The 21,189-nt window shown below is 46.3% G+C and overlaps 1 protein-coding gene across 5 annotated transcripts in view; it reads left to right on the top strand.

Annotated features, from left to right (window-relative positions):
* Nucleotides 1-3,294, top strand: part of NMNAT1 (nicotinamide nucleotide adenylyltransferase 1) — a 68,540-nt gene extending 65,246 nt beyond the window's left edge. For all 5 annotated transcript variants that reach the window (XM_089656919.1, XM_089656917.1, XM_089656921.1 and 2 more), the window contains one exon: nt 840-3,294. In XM_089656919.1, coding sequence (XP_089513045.1) covers nt 840-1,237 — 398 coding nt within the window. In that variant the 3' untranslated portion in view covers nt 1,238-3,294. The remainder of the gene's footprint in view (nt 1-839) is intronic.
* Nucleotides 3,295-21,189: the final 17,895 nt, after the last annotated feature.

The following is a 21,189-nucleotide window of genomic DNA, read 5'->3' as shown; positions in this document are numbered from 1 at the left end:
GCATTCACTATATCTGGTTTCCTTGGACCCCGCATTCACTATATCCGGTCTCCCCAGACCCCGCATTCACTATATCCGCTCTCCCCGGACCCTGCATTCACTATATCTGGTCTCCTCGGACCCTGCATTCACTATATCCAGTCTCCTCGGACCCTGCATTCACTATATCCGCTCTCCCCGGACCCTGCATTCACTATATCCGCTCTCCCCGGACCCTGCATTCACTATATCCGCTCTCCCCGGACCCCGCATTCACTATATCTGGTCTCCCCGGACCCTGCATTCACTATATCCGCTCTCCCCGGACCCTGCATTCACTATATCCGCTCTTCCCGGACCCTGCATTCACTATATCTGGTCTCCCCGGACCCTGCATTCACTGTATCCGCTCTCCCCGGACCCACCATTGACTATATCTGGTCTCCCTGGACCCTGCATTCACTATATCTGGTCTACCCAGACCCTGCATTCACTATATCTGGTCTCCCACAGTACACAGAACATGGAAATGCAATATATATATATATATATAAGTGCAGCGCTATAACATGGTATAGGTGAATTAACCTTTTTAAAGTGAACCTGGTGGATTATTTTGCATGGACAAAACACAGGTTTGCTTTAATTTTCAAGAATGCTGATCCATTACACATTGAATGGTGTCCATCCTGCCTTTGTATCAGTAACATCACTGGCAGGTTAGTCCAGCCTTCTAATAGTCCAGTATACGAAATGGCTGCATTAGTTGTGCCTTGGTGGTGTCACTAGCTCCTAGTACACATAATTAATAAACCTATCACCCAGCATATTGTGATTTTCGGTTGTGTTGTGTTTTCCAGCCGTCCCTCAGGTGAAGCTCCTGTGTGGGGCGGACATGTTGGAATCGCTTGGAACCCCCAATCTGTGGAAGCCTGAACACATAGTAGAGATTGTATCCTCTTTTGGATTGGTCTGTATCACCAGGATGGGGAGCGACGCGCAGAAGTTCATCTACGAGTCGGACATCCTCTGGAAGTACAGGCATAATATCCATTTGGTGGAAGAGTGGATCACCAATGACATCTCGTCCACCAAGGTCCGGCGGGCCTTACGCCGAGGGATGAGCGTCCGCTATCTTGTGCCTGACCCAGTACTGGAATATATCAAAAAACATGACTTGTATAGCGAGGAGAGTGAGAAGAAAAACTCAGGCCTTATTCTAGAGCCCCTGGTGAGGAACACCAAGAACCTTCAATAATGACCCTTCTGTCACTTCTGTTATGGGACTGTTCCAAAGTTGAGACTATCTGAGATACAGAAGAGACTCTGAGGACATTTCTGCAGTCGTGTGGTTACACTAATCTTAGAATTTTAATTAGACGCTTACCAATGTGCTTGGCCAACAGACCTGCAGCCCTTTTATTTGGTGCAACAGCAGAAACGATGGGATTCCAGTCCAATTTTGCAAGCCAAGCCTTCACCAATGTGACTTTCAGACCCCATCTGATAAACTCTGTCTTTTTGCCCCGTGTATGCCTCATTGTGTCTCGTCTAATCCTTCACATTTCCTTTGGGCTCATTCCTCTGCTGTTAATAGTAATCCTGCCCCAAACCCAACCCACTGTAATTTTCTGTTGTGACGGGGGGGGTTAATACAACTAATGGGTTGTCACAAGCTATCATCAAGAGAGCCGGACTAAGCCATACTGCAGCTTCCATGAATGGAAAAGGATCTCTGAATGGAATATGGGTTGATAATTGATAGTTCCATTCCCTCCATTCATGTTTCATTCATAGAAGTTGAAGTACAGCTTCTAATAATGGAGCAGCAGAGCATAAAGGGCAAGCATAGTCAGGCTCTTTTGATGATAGCCGGTGACATCCTATTAGTTGTATTAACCACTGCTGCACCAGAAGACTACAATGGAGGGTGGAGGAATGGATGAGTACTACTAACAGCAGAGGAATCAGCACAAGGGAAAGATAACTTATGTCCCTTGTGCTGAAGTGATATCAAAGGCAATTTAAAAAAAAATAACAAACATGTCATACTTACCTGCCCTGTGGAATGGTTTTGCGCAGAGCAGCCCTGATCCTCCTCTTCTTGGGTCCCCCCGCTGGCGCTCCTGGCACCTCCTTCCTGCCAAGTACCCCCATAGCAAGCAGCTTGCTATGGGGGCACCCAAGCAGGCTTGCTCCAGAGACACTGCTCTGCTTGTCCATTCACACACACAGCCATGGCTCAGCCCCACCCCCTCTCTTCTCATTGGCCCCACCCCCTCTCTCTTCTCATTGGCTTAAATACATGAGCCATGGCTCTGTGTGTGAATGGACACGCAGAGCAACGTCTCTGGAGCAAGCCTGCTTGGGTGCCCCCATAGCAAGCAGCTTGCTATGGGGGCACCCAAGCAGGCTTGCTCCAGAGACGCCCTGTGTGTCCATTCACACACAGAGCCATGGCTCGGCCCCACCCCCTCTCTCTTCTCATTGGCTTACTGGCTGTGATTGACAGTGACAGGAGCCAATGGCTCCTGTTTCTGTCTCAGTCAATGAGGAGGTAGAGAGCCCGCTTCTCTTGTGGACATCTCTGGATCGCAATGGGGCTCAAGTAAGTATTTGGGGGGGGTGTTGAAGGGGGAGCTACACACAGAAGGTTTTTTTACCTTCATGCATAGAATGTGTAAAGGTAAAAAAAAACCTTAAGTCTTTACAACCACTTTAGGGGGAATGCCAGTTTAAAAAAAAAAAAATAGGGGATGTGTTGCCATGTTGCACTTAGAGGAGTACCGCATTGAAGAGTCCTCACACATCATTACATGGGAACCATTTAGTGCAGGAGTAAGGATCGCTCACTTCTGCTGCTGCCTGGACCGGCCAGAAGCCCCTTTAAAAAAAAAAACAAGCTAAGATATGTGTATTTATTTCAAGTGTGGTGAATGATAAGGGGTTGGCTTTGGGCACTGAAAACAAAAACCCCGAACGGGTAGACTGGGTGCTCTGTATGTATTTAGTGCCTTCATCTTTTAATGGGGGATACATTTAAGCATCCGATTGATTGCATGCTCAGTTTAGTTGTTGACCAGAATTTCATGCTGTGATAGGACAGAGCAACATGGAAGCTGCTGCCGAACCCATGAAAACTTTTCATGTTGTATGATCTCCGCTCTCCATTACACTGATCCTACCTCTTTGTGGAGTCACCTACACCGTCTCCTGTTCTGTTACCCGAAATCACAATGCTGTAAAAACATTCAGGAACGTATAGACGTTGCTGATCATTCTGTAAGCAATAAACCTTAAATGAATTGCGTGGAATTTGTTTACATTTTTTTTTTATTTCTTAGCATTAACCCATTGGACATGCTGTCTGATTGAAACTTCAGATGGAGCCGTCTGTTAGGAGGAAAAAAAGTTGTTTTTTGAAGTCCAGACTATCATAAATGTACATGTAACAGAACCGGCCCCTTCTGCGCTTGGGTACTTCCATTATAATACCGCTTCCCCATCCGAACACCGACCACAAACACCACAGCTGACCAAACAAGACTACACAACACCAGTCTTGAAGTAAACCAGGAAATAGACTACTTTATTTTAACACAGATACAAGATATATACATTCAAGGGAACAACCCCCCCTCCCTGCATAATGACACAGGGCGGGGCAATATACATTTATTAACAAGAGACACACCAGCAGACCCATCAGGAGGGAGGGCTGCTGGAAACACCCCCCACCAAGCCAATACACATAAACACATACATCCCATAATAGTTTGCTCCCAAGCAAGACACACAATAGAACAATGGGATGCAACCACATGGCATTAAACAATCCACAACCCCCACCCCACCTATACATGTGTACACAATATTAGGACAGATCACCCTGTACCCCTAACAGGCACAGGGTGACTTACACATAATAGGGATATGGGGAGCTGAAACGGGTCTCCCCACCTCTCCAAAGTGAGCTGTGTTCCATTGGCCCCCCACCCAAAGTGACTCCTGTCACAGTACAAAACCAGTATACATTCCCCTTAACCACTTGCCCTCCTGAGAATTTACCCCCCTTCCTGACCAGGCCATTGTTTGCGTTACGGTGCTGCGTTTCTTTGACAGTTGCGCAATGTTGTACCCAAACAAAATATACGTCCTATTTTTTTTCCACAAATAGAGCTTTCTTTCGGTGGTATTTGATCGCCTGTGCGGTTTTTAATTTTTGAGCTATAAACAAAAAAAGATCGACAATTTTGAAAAAAAATATATATATATTTTTGACTGTTATTAAACATGTCCAGTAAAAAAATGAAAAAATAAAATTTCATCATAAATTTAGGGCAAAATGTATTCTGCTCCATGTCTGCTAAAAAAAATGCAAATACATGTAAATGAATTGGTTTACGTGAAAGTTATAGCGTGTACAAATGGCGGTGTATGTACTGGTTTTTTTTTTATACTAGTAATGGCGGTGATCAGCGACTTATTGCAGGAATGTGGGACTGCGGCGGGCATTCTGACACTGGGGGGAAACTGACTTTGGTGTCACTGCCATCCTCAGTGACACCAAAAGTTATAGTGTTTACAAATGGTGGTGTGTGTGTGTATATATATATATATATATATATATATGTATGTATGTATATATATGTTTTTTTTATACTAGTAGTAGCGGCGATCAGCGACTTATTGCAGGACTGCGGGACTGTGGCAGGCATTCTGACACTGGGGGGAACTGACTTGGAGTCACTGCCATCCTCAGTGACACCAATACAGTGATCAGTGCTAATAAAAAGCACTGACACTGTACTAATGGCACTGGGCAGGAAAGGGGTTAACTGTGTGCTATTTTAACTGTAACTGTGTTGTGTGTGTTATACTGTGTAAGCATGCTGCTTTGTATTTGTCTGCTATGCAGAGCCAAACAAAGTAGCATCCTGGTGCTGTATGTATTTGTTTACATACAGACCTCTCCCCTGTCAGTGTTCCTCAGCGATCGCCGGGTGCTGTTAGTGAATCTCCGTCCGGGACCCGGTGATCGACAGCTGTAGCTGTCAATGGTGGCGCGGGTAGGGCGGCGTGCGTGCCCCTTTTCCCAGAAATGCAAAATCACGTATATATTTGATTGGCCCTCAGATGAGTGAGGGTCTTCATAGGGTACATGTATGCACTTATTTAGTTTAACTAATACAGTGTTTTCACTGTAAGCACGCTGATTTGTATGGCTCTGCTATGCAGAGCCATACAAAGCAGTGTGCTGGAGCTGACAGGGGAGAGATCTGTATTGTTTACAAATAGGTCTCTCTACTTGGCGATCACTGGGTGTCGGTGAGTAATCACCGGCCGGGACCCGGTGATTTACAGCCGAGGCCACAAATGGTGGCGCGGGTAGGGCGCGCACACCCCCCTACCCAGAACTGCAATATCACGTATACAGTATATACGTGATTTTGTGCACCCCTGCTGCCCTGCAGCAGTATTTCTGTTATAGGGCGGAGGGGAAGTGGTTAAAAGAACCAGTCGCAATGAAGCTGAATTTGAATGCTCGAGCTGTAACTATACAGAACATAAACATGTATTAAATCTCTTATCCAGATGCCTGCTGAGATGCTCTTGAAGACGGATAATTTTCCAGAATCTGAAGCTGCAGTAACATGGGCTGTAATAAAATTTCTGGATTTATTAAAGGGCAATATATTGTATACCACCAACTACCGTTCCTGATGGAACATCCTGGCAGGTTCTGCTGATAGAGGTGGATCTTGTAGGTTAGTTCTGTATAATTAATATTTATCTCATCACCTGTCTGAACTGTGATTGTCCAGACGGCTGTGTACAGAGGATATCTCTGTCTGTGCTCAGAGGGTCATCCATGCACACTTTCTGACGACATACCCAACTTCTCACCTCTACCCTACATATGTGAAAATCACTGAATGATAGGGGCCCATCCATTCCTGTCCTCGGGTGTTCACCCCATGTGTGCCAATTCTGTCTTTTAGTTACGCAAAAACAACCATAGGCATGCTAGGGGCCGGGTCAAATGTCTCTTAGGGATTGTTCACACTTGACTAAATTTCTAACTCTTAATAAACGCTCCTATAGCATTAGTATAGGCATTAGACAAGTGTTAATGGGCGTTATACAGGCGTTAATGGGCTTTAGTTTGGGTGTTAGACAGGCATTAATGGGCTTTAGTATTTAAACAGGTGTTAATGGCCATTATACAGGCATTAATGGGCTTTAGTATGGGTGTCAGACTGGCGTTAATGGGCTTTAGTATGGGTGTCAGACTGGCATTAATGGGCTTTAGTATTTAGACAGGTGTTAATGGCCATTATACAGGCATTAATGGGCTTTAGTATAGGTGTTAGACAGGCGTTAATGGGCTTTAGTATGAGTATTAGACTGGCGATAATGGGCTTTAGTATGGGTGTTAGACTGGCGTTAATGGGCTTTAGTAAGGGTGTTAGTATGAGTGTTAGACTGGCGTTAATGGGCTTTAGTATGGGTGTTAGACTGGTGGTAATGGGCTTTAGTATGGGTGTTAGTATGAGTGTTAGACTGGCGTTAATGGGCTTTGGTATGGGTGTCAGACTGCCGTTAATGGGCTTTAGTATGGGTGTCAGACTGCTGTTAATGGGCTTTAGTTTTTAGACAGGTGTTAATGGCCATTATACAGGCATTAATGGGCTTTGGTATGGGTGTTAGACTGGCGTTAATGGGCTTTAGTATGGGTGTTAGTATGAGTGTTAGACTGGCGTTAATGGGCTTTAGTATGGGTGTCAGACTGGCGGTAATGGGCTTTAGTATGGACATTAGACTGGCGGTAATGGGCTTTAGTATGGGCGTTAGACTGGCGTTAATGGGCTTTAGTATGGGTGTTAGTATGGGCGTTAGACTGGCGTTAATGGGCTTTAGTATGGGTGTTAGACTGGCGTTAATGGGCTTTAGTATGGGTGTCAGACTGGCGGTAAACATGCCATACTTACTGTATAATGGTTGTTCACAGAGCAGCCCCGATTCTCTTCTAGGGTCCCCCACCGGTGCTTCTGGCCCCTCCCCTTGCTGAGTGCCCCCGAAGAAAGCTGCTAGCTCTGGGGGCACTCGTGTGTGCTTGCTCCTGAGCTGCCTCTGTGCGTCTATAGGTTTGGCTTAGTCCCACCCTCCTCACAGGCTGTGATTGACAGCAGCAGAAGCCAATGACTCCTGCTGCTGTGTCTCAGCCAATGAGGAGAGAGAGACCCGGGAAAGCCTCCGCTCTCGTGCACATCGCTGGATCGAGCTCAGGTAGACATTGTGGGTTGGGTTCCGGGGAGCACACTGAAGTTTTTTTTACCTTCAGTCTTTACGACCACTTTAACAATGAATTGTACCATAGCGCACCAAGGCGCAAAACACATCTTAATGATTGAGAGTTGGAGAAGAGGATCCAAATGCACCACTGGGCAGTAAATGAACAGATATAAACAGCTAAATGTTTGGGTTTGCAGACATGAGCTCGGGGTGCATCGGTGACCCGGGCCTTCAGCCAGCCGCAGCCCTGGGATCTCCCAACAAGTCGCATTAGAGAAAGCAAAAGCTGAAAAGCTGACATCAGTTTTGCCCTCTAAAGTTTTGCAGGTTTTTCATTTACCATGGGCAGGGCCGGTGCTGGATTATTTTGCGCCCTAGACAAAACCAGCTACTTGTGCCCCCCCCCCCCCCAAAAAAAAAAAAACAAACCAAAAAAAATTAAAAACAGTAGAAAATATTAAATCAACAAAACTGGAGACTGGTAGATTTCTTTTAATTTGCAAAAATAATTGCCATAAGATAGCGCTGACAGATCCCAGGCTGGAATTCCCCCAGGCAATGGGGGGCGATAAAACGCTGTGACAGCAGGCTGCCCAGCCCCCACACAGAGAGATCACCTGAGCTGTGCGATCCCACACAGTGACAGATCCGACATAACACACCACCACCAACACTGACACAGAATAGAAAGGCACTAGAAGAGCAGGCTGTGAGATCATGATGTAGTCATCACTCACTGACACATTGCACATGTGATGGATGGCCGCCCGGGTCACACTCACACAGACACGAGACATCAGAATCAGACATTATCTTCCTCCGCAGGCGCAGCTCCCCCTCCGCTGGTCAATGGGAAGAGGAGGGCTGGAACTCCACAGTGATCAGCAGCCGCCAGCCAGCTTGCAGTAAGGGACTGAGTCTGAGAGGAACACTGCAACGAGCTGCAGTCCAGCTGCTACATTGGACCCAGACACCCGGCATCCTCCTCTGTCCTTTATTCCTCCCCTCTGCCACCCCTCGTCTCAGTTGAAGGATCATTAATGACGTGGCGGTGTCCCACACAGAGTGCTGGCCTGTGCTACGCCCAGGCGCCCCTGGAGGGCAGTGCGCCCTAGGAGGCTGCCTAGTGGAATCATCGGCCCTGATTGGTTGATTTACTAAAACGAGAGTGCAAAATCTGGTGCAGCTGTGCATGGGAGCCAATCAGCTTCTACCTTCAGCTTGTTCAATTAAGCTTTGACCAAAAAAAGCTGGAAACTGATTGGTTTCTATGCAGAGCTGCACCGGATTTTGCACTCTCCAGTCTAGTAAACCAATCCCTATATATACGAGGTGTGACAGTTTAATTCCTGGAATGGACTGTGAAAAAAATATGTTTGCTTACCTATACACTAGTGGCTGTTGTCCCCTTCAGAGTAGTCCCCTTGCGACACACTTTTCTAGATGCTCAGATGATCCCAGGTGACCATCCCAGGGCCCAGAGGAGAGAGATCCATATCAGACCCCATCGCAGCTTACCTTCAAGAGGACCTCTAGAGTAACATCCTTACCGCCCAGATCTACAGAGGAGGTTATCCATACCAGGCTGCATCCTGTTCCTTTACAGAAGGGACCTCTGGCTGTTTATATAAAATGCACATGTAAAATGCGCTTCGGGTGAGTGTGCAATTTTACTATTCTCCGCACATCACTGGATTACCCGTTACACTGGGATAATCAGAGTCACCTATCTGGATTATTTCTCTGCACCTATATAGAACTATTTATTATCTGAATACAGTACATAGTGTATCTGGGACAGGGGCGGACTGACAACTCATGGGGCCCCCGGGCAATAGGGGATCGTGGGGCCCCTGTGTCCTTGCCCAAACTCAAAAAAGCCTATGAAAAAGGTACCAGGGGCATCTCATGGGGCCCCCTACTGACCCCGGGCCCTTGGGCAGTGCCGAGTTTCCAAATGGTCAGTCCACCCCTGATCTGGGATATCTTTATCATCCATACCCGGATTGGACATTACTTTATTTATGATTTAAGTGCTTTCACCGGCAGTTTTATTGGGATATTTCAACCTCATACGTTTTTACATTGTTTATATTGATTTTATATGCCATTGATCTTAGCGCTGCACTACGTGATATATTTTTGATTTTAGAAGGTTTTATGGTTTCCTTTTAGTGTATCAGCTGCTTTTTCTATAAGCGCTCGCTGAGTCCCATTTTTATACACTTTTCTAGATGACGGTGCCACTGCTGGAAACATTCCTGGAATTCGTTTTCTGGAATGCTGCGCAGTATCTTTGCCTCAGCACTCTGGATGTGTCCTTTAAAGGCCTGTGTCCTTGGAAACAGCCAAAAGTGGCAGGGTGCTAAGTCAAGGGAATAAGGTGGTTGGTCAAGTTTCAGAATGGATTTCTGGTCCAGGAACCTGCAATCACTTAACAGATCATGTGCAGGAGCATTGTCGTGGTGGAGAATCCACTTGTCAGGTTAGCGTTCCTTCGAATAGATTCCCGTGACCTTTTCATTTTCAGCATTGACATCCAACCTTTTTTTTTGGCTGCCCACTTCTTTGTCATCATGAACATCTTACCACACCCCCAACCACCTAAGCTATTCAAAAATCCCTCATTTCTTCATGGAATGTTCCCCATAAGCCTGTTGTATCTGAGCTGAAGTTTCACATTTGCCAATTTTCACAGTAAATTTTATGCTAATCTACTGCTCCAGATTTCTGTCACTCATTTACCACCAACAGTGCTTGGCACACTCGTGTTATTTCTTCTACTACTCCGTAAAGACTGAGTCCACTGGTCTGAGACCCAGGAGAGTGCAAAGAAAGGAAGATGGACGCCGCTCATACTGATCCCAAGCAGTTAGAGAGAGAAAGACGTTATGTTGTGAGTGGCCTCAGCCGTCACTCTGGCCACGCCCTTTGACGCGTTTCGCCCCACCCAATGGGGGCTTGGACACAGGCAAGTGCACGTTAGAAAATGTCAGAACACGCCCTGCATGGCTCACCACCATTGTGCTATGCTGGGAATTAAATTGGCACACTTCATTAATTTCACATGAACAATTCTCTTCTATCCCCAATGAGAGAGTGATTAGGCAGGTGGGAGAAACGCACACGAGGGCCTCATTTTGTGTGTAGAGTACATTATGGGAAAAATATTTTTTGCCTTTGGTTAACCACTTTGGGGTTAGGTTAGGACAATATATATTTATATATAGGATGTTTGGTGCTTTATCACAGATATTCTAGGGACGGATCATGTCATGCCGGGTATGTTGTTATTTCCTATAGAAATGTGCACACCGGGATGTCTACTAGATCTTCACTTGCTTTCTGCACAAGTTTCCTGCCCTGGCAGGGGACAGGACCACTGGCGGTTCAATAACAACGGCGGCTTGGCGTCACTTCATTCATAAATGACAAAACAGTCAGCAGGGAACACAGAAAGGTGTTCCTTTCAAACATAAAACCACCCATACAGGATGAGAGGATTGAATGGGTAGGACAAGGATATGGAGCTGTTTATGTGTTTGAAATTTAGAACAGAGTCAATGTGGACCTGAGCAAAGATTTGCTCTGGTCAGGGGCGGACTGACCATTTGGAAACTTGGGCACTGCCCAAGGGCCCAGGATCAGTAGGGGGCCCCATGAGATGCCCCTGGTACCTTTTTCATGGGCTTTTTTGAGTTTGGGCAAGGACACAGGGGCCCCATGATCCCCTATTGCCCGGGGGCCCCATGAGTTTTCAGTCCGCCCCTGGCTCTGGTACAGGAAACACTTAAATGCAAATTGTGTCTGAACCATATCCTGAAAATCTACCTTATTGTCTTTAATTCTTCCAAAAAAGAAAAAGAAAAAAAGTGCACTTCCTGGTGTGTGAGTGTGCCTAGGCTCTCCTGTGTCTATGGCCTCATTGTTGTATATTTGCAGTGTGAGATCAAAGGCAAAACTAAAGTCCACAAATACACACCTTTGCTCCAGCGATGTGATGTCCATGAGCTCCCTTTCCGGTGCCAACAACTTTTCCCTGGCTTTTCCAGGAGCAGGGTCTGCGACTGTCTTGACTGGCCGGCCAAAAAATGGCATAACTCTAGTGTGTAGGAGTTTGTGTATTCTTGGTGTGGAGTCCACGGCCAGGGCTGCTGTTAGGAACCATGGGGTCGGGACTTTTTTACAGCTGCTGTTTTTGGCTTTTGACATTTTTTTTCTACAGCCAGTAACCCCCCCAGCATGTTATCTCATGTGTCCATACACACATAGACTGGAATCAACGTTTTTTGGCAGGGACATTTTTTGGCTGGAAAAAAAACCCAGGACTAGTGGGTTTCTAGTGGAGTTTTGTAGCTGTAAAAATGCTGAAAAACGCGGCCAAACCAGTGTTTTTGGACTTTTTTTGAGCTAAAAAAAAAATGTTGGTAAAAAACGCTAAAAACCGCAAACATGAAAAGACGTTGCTAAACGCTAATGCAAAAACGCTAAAAAAACACTGAAAAATACTTTTTTGATGTGACTTTACACAGCTTATGTTACCTACGTTATTAAAACTCCCCATGTGCATGGAGCCTAAAAAATAAATATACTCACCTTCTATCCAGTGCTGTAATGTCCCGGAGCTCCCAGCCTCCCACTGATCTTTGGCCATTTTTATTGGCTCGGCTGACGTGACGCTCCCATGTATGTGCAGGAATTCATTAATCTCGGCATTGCTGAAATGTGTATACAGAGCTGCGCATGCACAGCTCAGTGTACAGGGCACACAGACAGGTAAAGAAGTTTAATGCAGGAAAGACATATGCAGGCCATAGATAGGTCTAAAATTGGCCGATTTTTTGGCCGAAAAAAAAATCGCCCGATTTTCGCACCGTTAATGGGTTAATTGGTCGGCCATTTTTCTGGATTTTGTCAGATTTTTTTGATCGGTAAAGTTGGAAAAAAAACGGCTGATTTTCGCAGCAATGATGGGCAAATCGGCCGATCTTTTTACCAATAAAAAATCTGCGCATGAGCCATGACCTACAAGAAAAAGAAGAAGAAAAAAAATAAAAAGAAGAAGAAGAAGAAGAAGAGGAAGAAAAAAAATAAGAGAAAGAAGAAGAGAAAGAAGAAGGAGAAAGAAGAAGAAGGAGAAAGAAGAAGAAGAAGGAGAAAGAAGAAGAAGAAGGAGGAAGAAGAAGGAGAAAGAAGAAGGAGAAAGAAGAAGAAGAGGAGAAAGAGGAAAGAAGAAGAGAAGAGAAAGAAGAAGAGGAAGAAGAAAAAGAAGAAGAAGAGAAAGAAGAAGAGGAAGAAGAAAAAGAAGAAGAAGAAGAAAGAAGAAGAAGAGAAAGAAGAAGAGAAGGAAGAAGAAGAAGAGAAAGAAGAAAAATTCCAGTCCGCTATTATATTTGACATTAAAAAGTATTGCGGTTGCAACAATGTATCTATTTGTATCCAAAAAACCCCATCTCTATCCGAAATGGATGCAAATAGATACAATGTTGCAACCACAATACTTTTTAATGTCAAATATAATAGCGGAGCTCTCTGCAGGGACAGAAGTAATTAAATGCCGGCCGTAGACGGGAAGAAAATCGGCCGATTTTTTTTACTGTTGGTGGTAACATCAGCCTATTGAATGACCGATTTTTCTTTTTTTTGTTAAAAAAACGGCCGGTTTTCTCCCCATCTATGGCCTGCAATAGTGATGGAGATTTACTAAAACTTGAGCACTCAGAATCTGGTTCAGCTGTGCACAGTAGCCAATCAGCTTCTAACTTCAGCTTGTTCTATTAAGCTTTGACAATAAAACCTGGAAGCTGATTGGTTTCTATGCAGAGCTGCACTGGATTTTGCATCATGCAGTTTTAGTAAATAACCCCCAGTAGCTCTCTTCTACGCTAAAAATCCTATTTAAATGAAAAATTCCAGGTTAAAGTCCTCTTTAAAAATTAGATTTGGTGGTCTCCCTACTGTGCTGCTCACTATTTTCCTTGCTGGAGGCTCTGGAATGAGGAAGCAAAGCCCTGCCTTTATCAAGATGGCTGCCTCCATACAGAGAGTACAAGACATGGTAAGTCTGTAATGGAAAAAATCAGCTGCAGGGAGACCACATCAAATACCAGAGACTGGTACTCTGCCCTCTGCTTTTCTTTTTTGGGCACAAATCTCCTTAAGGTGGATGTAAACCTAAACAATGAACTTCTCTTATTTGTTCCCTTTTGGTCCATTAAAATACAATGAAATGCTAATTGTTATATGTGTTTGATAAATGGAAAAAACTTGATCCTGCCAGAAATCCAGTGTTTTCCTGTGAAACTCTGCAGCATTATCTGAAGCACTGTTATCTAACCTGTCCAATTCACCACTTGTAAACTACATATCCACCCAATGTTGTGGAAGGTATTCTGTAGTCCTTTCCTAGAGAGACAATGCTCAGTTTTAATCCCCCCTAACATTGGTGTAGAAATGTCACCTCCCATCCCCATCCAGCACTGCCACTGTTCCCATCCTCTCCAAGCACTGCCACTGATCTCATCCCCGCATCAGCACTGTCACTCATCCCATTCCCCCAGCACTGCCGCTTATCCCTTCCTCGCCACCACTGCCACTGATCCCATCAACCCTTCCCCCAACACTGCCACTGATCACACCCTCCCCCCCAGCACTGCCCATAATCCCAGAAGTCCTAGGAGTTTTCTGTCTATTGGTTGGCCCCCTATCCTTCTCAGTCTATGGTGTGCAGGTAGTGAGGAGATGATGTGCTGTAACCTTCAGCAACCTTTCAGTGAGACTTAGCCTCCTTGGCGGTATGATTCTTTCTGATTTTTTGTGCTGAAAGCGGTACCACTATTTTGCATGGAAATATGTAGTTTTTTATTGTAGGCTGTAATTTTTAGGAATAACTCACTGAAATCTGTGCGAACAAGAGTCTAGTAAACATCCCGGGTAGGATAAAATTTGATACACGAAATCATAAATTATAATTTAATAAATAATCATAAAAAATAGTAATATAATAATAAATTTAATTCAATAATATAATCAAACCAAAAACACTGAAATTTGAAATACAGAGGCAAATTCGCACATCGCTGAGCAAAGTTCCAAAATTGTTTTCAGTGATGACGAATTTCCCCACAAATCATTATCACTCAATTCTGCAAGTGGTTCTGATTTACTATCGCTGTTCTAAAACCGCTTTTGACGTAAAGGGACGCTTTTTGGACGCCATGGACTTTTCTAAGTTTCCAGGCAGAAAGAACATTCAAAATGCAGGCAGGGCGCAGGACAAAGCAGTAGGGACGAAATATATGTGAAATGCATTGAAACAGCAATGACAGCAAAAATGACATTTTTAAAAAATTTCAAATTTCACGCCAGTTCCAGCGCCCGTACGTCCCGACGTCACAGGGACCGGAACACAGAAGCCGGATGCCGGCATCGGCCGGAGGAGATGGCCGGGGACGCTGCAGGGGACACATCGCGGGAGCAAAGGACAAGGTAAGTGCTGCAGGGACCCCCAGAGCAACGCCGCATGGTAAGCCCGAGTGTAGCTCGGGGTTACCGCTCTTGGTATAGAAATTTGACCCCGAGCTACACTCGGGAATACCGCTAAGGAGGTTAATTAAGTGCTGTAACCTCTAGTAACCAATCAGTGAGTAGTAAGGATGTGCAGTAACCTCTAGCAACCAACCAGTAATGATGTGCAGTAACCTCTAGCAACCAATAGGTGAGCGGTAATGATGTGCAGTAACCTCTACCAACCAATCAGTGAGCGGTAATAATGTGCAGTAACCTCTAGCAACCAACCAGTAATGATGTGCAGTAACCTCTAGCAACCAATCAGCGAGCAGTAAGGATGTGCAGTAACCTCTAGCAACCAATCAGCGAGCAGTAGGGATGTGCAGTAACCTCTAGCAACCAATCAGCAAGCAGAAATCATGTGCTGTAACCTGTAGCAACTAATCAGTGAGCTGTAATGATATGCTGTAACCTCCGGCAATCAATTGCAATTGCTGCCTGATCTTCTGCAGTTAACTGATTTTGAGTTTAGCTGATATTTATTGTATTTCTCACAGCAGGTGGAGAGCGAAATGTCATGGGTGGTGGGGCCCAAAAAAATATTTGCCCAGGGTCCAATCAATGTTAAAGATGGCCCTGGAGCCATTGCATGAGGGTATCCACATAAGTGAGGGGGCTGCCCCAAAATTTCAAGGGTTAAATGCTCATTTAGATCTGAAGGGGAGTAAAAAAACAACAATTTTTCTTACCTAATCCTTCTTACTCCTAGTAGGCAGCAACCTCCTCTACTTGCTTATGCTCTGTCAGGGGTGGACTGACAACTCATGGGGCCCCTGGGCAATAGGGGATCATGGGGCCCCTGTGTCCTTGCCCAAACTCAAAAAAGCCTATGAAAAAGGTACCAGGGGCATCTCATGGGGCCCCCTACTGACCCCAGGCCCTCGGGCAGTGCCTGAGTTTCCAAATGGTCAGTCCGCCCCTGGTCAGGGGACTGTCGTTCAGTGTCCTTCCCTCCAATGCAAGGCTATGGGTTCTGCATTGTACTTGATGATGTCAGAGGATCTGAGCCTACCTGAGCGTAGGGTAGATGGGGCTGCAGGGACTTGTTTAGCAACACAGAGGGAGACTACAAGAGAGGAGAATTGGGCAAGTTAGACTCCATCCACTCTAGGAGCTGAAAACGCAATGGAAGGACGCTGGATAAAAACCACTCAATATCATCATTATTGTGCCGGCGTTTAGCGGTGTATAGCTGGTTGCTAAGGGGCGGGTCAGCAAGCCAGCCACCGCGTCCTTAACAACCGATGAGCCATCAGCTATATGGTAGGTATTTGGGGGGGGACCCCACGTGTTTGTTTTTTCTTTTTTTGGTGTGGTGTTCCCCTTAAACTCAAAGGACCTGGTAGGGATTGGAGTGGGGGAACCCCATGATGTTTTTTTCTCAGTTAATTGCCAGCAATTCTTTTGTTTACACTTAGCTGTCAGCGGGGAACCCCTCTGACAGCGGATGAGTCATCTATTAACTTCTTCATGCCGGCCGAACGCAAATGTGCGGCCTCCCAGCGTCTGGGCCTAGACGCCGAGCAGCCGCACATTTGCGTTCTATTAAAAAAGGACATATTAGCCGAGAGTGCGCGTCCTACACACTCCCAGCACACATGTCCAGTGCTCATGGAAAGGTCCCGATCTCCTCTTTCGATCGTGACCTTTCCTGATCATGTGACCGCCGTGACGGCGCGTCACGGTGGTCACATGATCCTAAACCCCGCCCCGCCTCCCGGCTTCTGAAACTCTTAAAGGGCCGGGAGGTGCCGGCGTGGAGGGGTTAAGGATGCGGCGGCCAGCTTGCCAACCTGCTCCTTAATAGCCAAGCTATTCATTGGTTGTTAAGAACAGGGCTGTGGATAAGAGGGTACCACCTTTCCTCCTGTAGGGGGCCCAGGTCAGCATGGAGGCCCAGGCAGCTGGGCGAATCGGATGTAAGCGTGGAAGGTGATTGGCACAGTGGGGGGGCAAATCCCCTCCTGTGTGCCCCCACCCCAACAGTGCTGCCAGTTTCCCTCTTCTCCTTCCCATTGGCAGCTGCAAGTACACGATAGGATCCTTTAGGATGGAGAGTGGGGAAAGGATGTGATAAATATATCACATTTACCAACCCCTTCCTTTCCTGAATGAATACAAGGAGTGATCGGTACCGATCACTCACTGTGTTCATTCATTACCGTAGGATAGTAAACTGTGGGGTTTTTTATTTGGGGGGGGGGCCCTGTCAGGTTGGCTGTATAGGGCCACATGGTCAGCGGTGTATTTAGGGTTCGTGCTGCCCTAGGCAACACAAAAATTGGCTCCCCCCCCCCCCAACGGAGAGTCCCTGACCCCAACCAACACCCCCATCCCTCACGAAGAGAGCCTGACACTGACCAACAACACCCCAGCCCCACCTGAGAAAGCCTTCCACTACCACCACCCCCCCCATACACTGGAAACTGGCTCTTAGTTAGTCGGGTTTTGCAGAGTTTTGGAGCGTTCAGCTTATTTTTCTGCTGGCAAATCGCTCCCAAAAATACAAAAAAAAATTTTTTCTGCTCCTAGAAGCTGAAACTTCAAAAACTCTTCTAGAGTAAAATAGCGTGCATGGACACACAGGATCATACTATCTGCTTCTAGAGGCAGAAAAAAAAAATGCTCAACAGCTGCTGCTAGGAGCGTTTTTTTTTTTCTTTTAAAGCTAGTGTGTGCACGGAGCCAACTGCTTTCTGCTTTTTGTGGCCCACTAGACCTTTTTTCTATCCACGGCATTCTACTGTAATACAATTCTTATTGCAAATCTCTATGTAATCAAATAAACTGTGCTGTATTGCACTGATCTTTGGCTCTCCCCCCCCCCCCCCGGATGTTTGGAATTGCAGCAACCGCTGGCGTGACAGTGTGCCTTCTGCTATTGGATGTAATGAATCTGCCCTGTCACACCACGCAGCCGCTGGTCACCGTGCCAAGTAATGTCAGCTCCGGTGTCCTGTCTGTGTTTGAGGGGTCAAGCAAATAAGTGTCCCCTGGGCAGCCTTGTGCTGACTTTGCTCATGGAGTGCGCTGTGTCAAACATTAACCGGCCGGGTTACTGGAGAATCATAATAATGGGCAGGCTGAGCGCCGGGCTGGTCATACAGTCATGAGACTACAGAGGTCATGTAGGACGACATTTACAGTACCTACCCATCTGTACTCGCAAGGCAAAGGCTCGATTTTTCACAATTACCATTTCCAAATGTCCTCAATAACAGATCAAATCCGCACTTTTTTTTTAGATCACTTCCACTTTAGGGGCCCATTCACATTAGGAAATGCGTGTGAATCGCACAGGAACGCGCTGCGTGTTTTATGCGCAATTCACGTGCAGTTCTGCCAACGCGCTGCGTGTTTTATGCGCAATTCACGTGCAGTTCTGCCAACGCGCTCCGTGTTTTATGTGCAATTCACATGCAGTTCTGCGAACGCGCTGCGTGCTTTATGTGCAATTCACATGCAGTTCTGCCAACACGCTGCTTGTTTTATGCGCAATGCACGTGCAGTTCTGCCAACGCATTGCTTGTTTTATGCGAATTCACGTGCGGTTCTGCCAACGCGCTGTGTGTTTTATGCGCAATTCACATGCGGTTCTGCCAATGCATTGCTTGTTTTATGCGCAATTCACATGCAGTTCTGCGTACGCGCTGCGTGTTTTATGCGCAATTTACATGCAGTTCTGCATACGCGCTGCGTGTTTTATGCGCAATTCACATGCAGTTCTGCGAACACGCTACGTGTTTTATGTGCAATCCACATGCAGTTCTGCCAACGCGCTGCTTGTTTTATGCGCAATTCACGTGCGGTTCTGCCAACGCATTGCTTGTTTTATGCGCAATTCACGTGCGGTTCTGCCAACGCATTGCTTGTTTTATGCGCAATTCATGTGCGATTCTGCCAACGCGCTGCGTGGTTTATGCGCAATTCACATGCGGTTCTGCCAACGCGCTGAGTGTTTTATGCGCAATTCACATGCGGTTCTGCCAATGCATTGCGTGTTTTATGCGCAATTCACATGCAGTTCTGCCAACGCGCTGCGTGTTTTATGCGCAATTCACGTGCAGTTCTGCCAACGCGCTGCATGTTTTATTTAGTTGTTAAGAATGGGTGAATTTTGGAAATGTTGCAGAGGTGACAGAGGCAAGATTTGGACAGTGGTTGGATGTGGGCTCAAAGGGAGAGGTTAGAGTCCAGGATCACACCTGGACACACATGATGTGTGCGGAACCGGAAGGGGTGAGCTGAGGAGTGGAGAAATAGATTTGATCATCTTTGGGGTGGTATTGGAAACCATGGGAGGTATTGATAGAGAACAGAAGGGGTCCAAGGGCAGTGCCTTGGGAGCAGAGAGTAGGTGACACTGAAATTGTGCTGAAATAAGTAGAAGATTCAGGAAAGAGCAGAGTCTTGGAGGCCGAGAGAATGGAATCTTCGGAGGAGGTGCAAATGGTCAACCATGTCAAAGACAGCAGTAATGTCTGAGTATGGAGTAGTGGCCATTGGTTTTGGTAATTAGTAAGGTTTTGGGCAGTTTCTATGGAGTGTTGTGGGTGGAAGTCAGATTGAAAGGAATTGAGAGGGTTGTAGCAATGAGGTGGTGGCTCAAACGATTGAAGATTATGCATTCTGGAAGCTTGGGCCTAAACAGGAGCAAAGGGATGGGTCTCAAGATATTTGAACAGGATTTGTAAGAATCAGTAAGGTCTGCCAAACCAGCTGTTGATAATGCCTGGTCTTATAATTACTCTTATAGAAGTAACATGAATGGTCCAGCTCACTTCTAGTCCATTCACATGGTGTTCAATTAAGCCCTGATGAAGGGGACATTTTTGGACCCCCGAAACGCATTTGACTGTCCCCTGACTTATATTGGAATATAGCTGTATCTGGACCTCTTAGCAGTAGTGTGGAGCTTCAATTTCCATTTTTGTTGGATGAAGGGTCAGACAGGTGGCAGGACTTCTGTATTTGGAACCCTATGTAGAGTCATTGCCTATTGTATTCAGCTTCTTCAGCTTTTAAATGAGATGTTGGTTTCTATGGGAAAATGTTCCCCTTTCAAATTTTCTTTTTTCTACAAAGCTATTGTCTATATCAACTGAAAGGTAACTTGCTCTAGTTCAGTCAAGCAGGATACCATTCAAACTCCAAACTGAAGGGCTCCTCTGGTCTCCCTTATTGCATTCCCCTTATGTTACAAATGGCAGAAACACACCAGCATTATCTTTATACCACTTGTAGGAAGGCCGTGGATAAGGGGGTACCACCAGTCCTCCTGTACGGGGCCCAGGCAAACGGGGGGCCCAGGCAACTGGGTGAATCGGATGTGGGCAGGGAGGGTGATCGGTACAGCCGGGGGGAAATTACTGGAACTGATCACCTGTATGCAGCTGTAAGCTGGCTTCTTATTTCCCTCCCGCTGGCTCTCAGCTGCTGCACAGCGAGCCATACAGGAAATCGGTTCCAGTAATTGCCCGCCTGCCACACCCATCACCCTCCCTGTGCACCATAAGTTTCCCCCCTGCTGCCCAGGTCCCCATGTGTGCCCACCCCTGCCAGTTTCTCTCCTCTCCTTTCCACAGGCGACTGCAAGCACACAATAGGATCCTCCAGAATGGAGAGTGGGGGAATGGACCAGTAAATATGTCATGTTTACTAGCTCCTTCCTGTTCTGAATGAACACAATGAGTGATTGGTAGTAATCACTGACTGTGTTCATTCATAACTGGAGCATAGTAAGATTTTTTTTTTTTTGGGGTGGGGGGCCCTGTCAGGTTGGCTGTATGGGGCCCATGAATTCTAACAGCAGCCCTGGCCGTGCGTTTGGTTCCCGGGAGGGGAGAGAATGCACGCAAAGACCAAGGATTGGCGTAAAGTGTATTCATGTAAGGTTCCAACAAGGTTGTAACATAGTCTGTGTAACACGGCCAAACTGCCCAGCAGCATTTACAGAGAGCTTGCAGAGACTACCTCGAAACAATGTATGATGGCGGTCTGGCATCAAAGTGCTTGGATGCGGAAGGGCTCCTGGCTGGCGACACAAGCAAACAGTCCCTATCTTTTCCTATGCAAGAATCACTATCCTTTACCAGTGGGCTCCTGTCCCTGACTTAGCCACTTCGCAAATGAGCGCCAAATGAAGGGGGGCAGTGCTATTTAGCAGCATTGCCCACACTAAAGATGGCCACTCAGGTCATCCAGGGCAGCAACATCCAGCTTGACAACTGTTCTCCTGATAACCCCTATGGAGGCCTCAGAGGAATATGAGTTTCCCCCTGTCCTCTGTACCCTCTGCATACAACCGAACAGCGCCACCTGTGCAGGGAAGCCAAACTGCACCTG

The sequence above is a fragment of the Staurois parvus genome, unplaced genomic scaffold (genome assembly GCF_062004578.1).
Source record: "Staurois parvus isolate SC_StPar_1 unplaced genomic scaffold, SC_StPar_1.0 ptg000949l, whole genome shotgun sequence".
Taxonomy (NCBI): domain Eukaryota; kingdom Metazoa; phylum Chordata; class Amphibia; order Anura; family Ranidae; genus Staurois; species Staurois parvus.
This window is presented reverse-complemented; position numbering and strand designations above follow the sequence as displayed.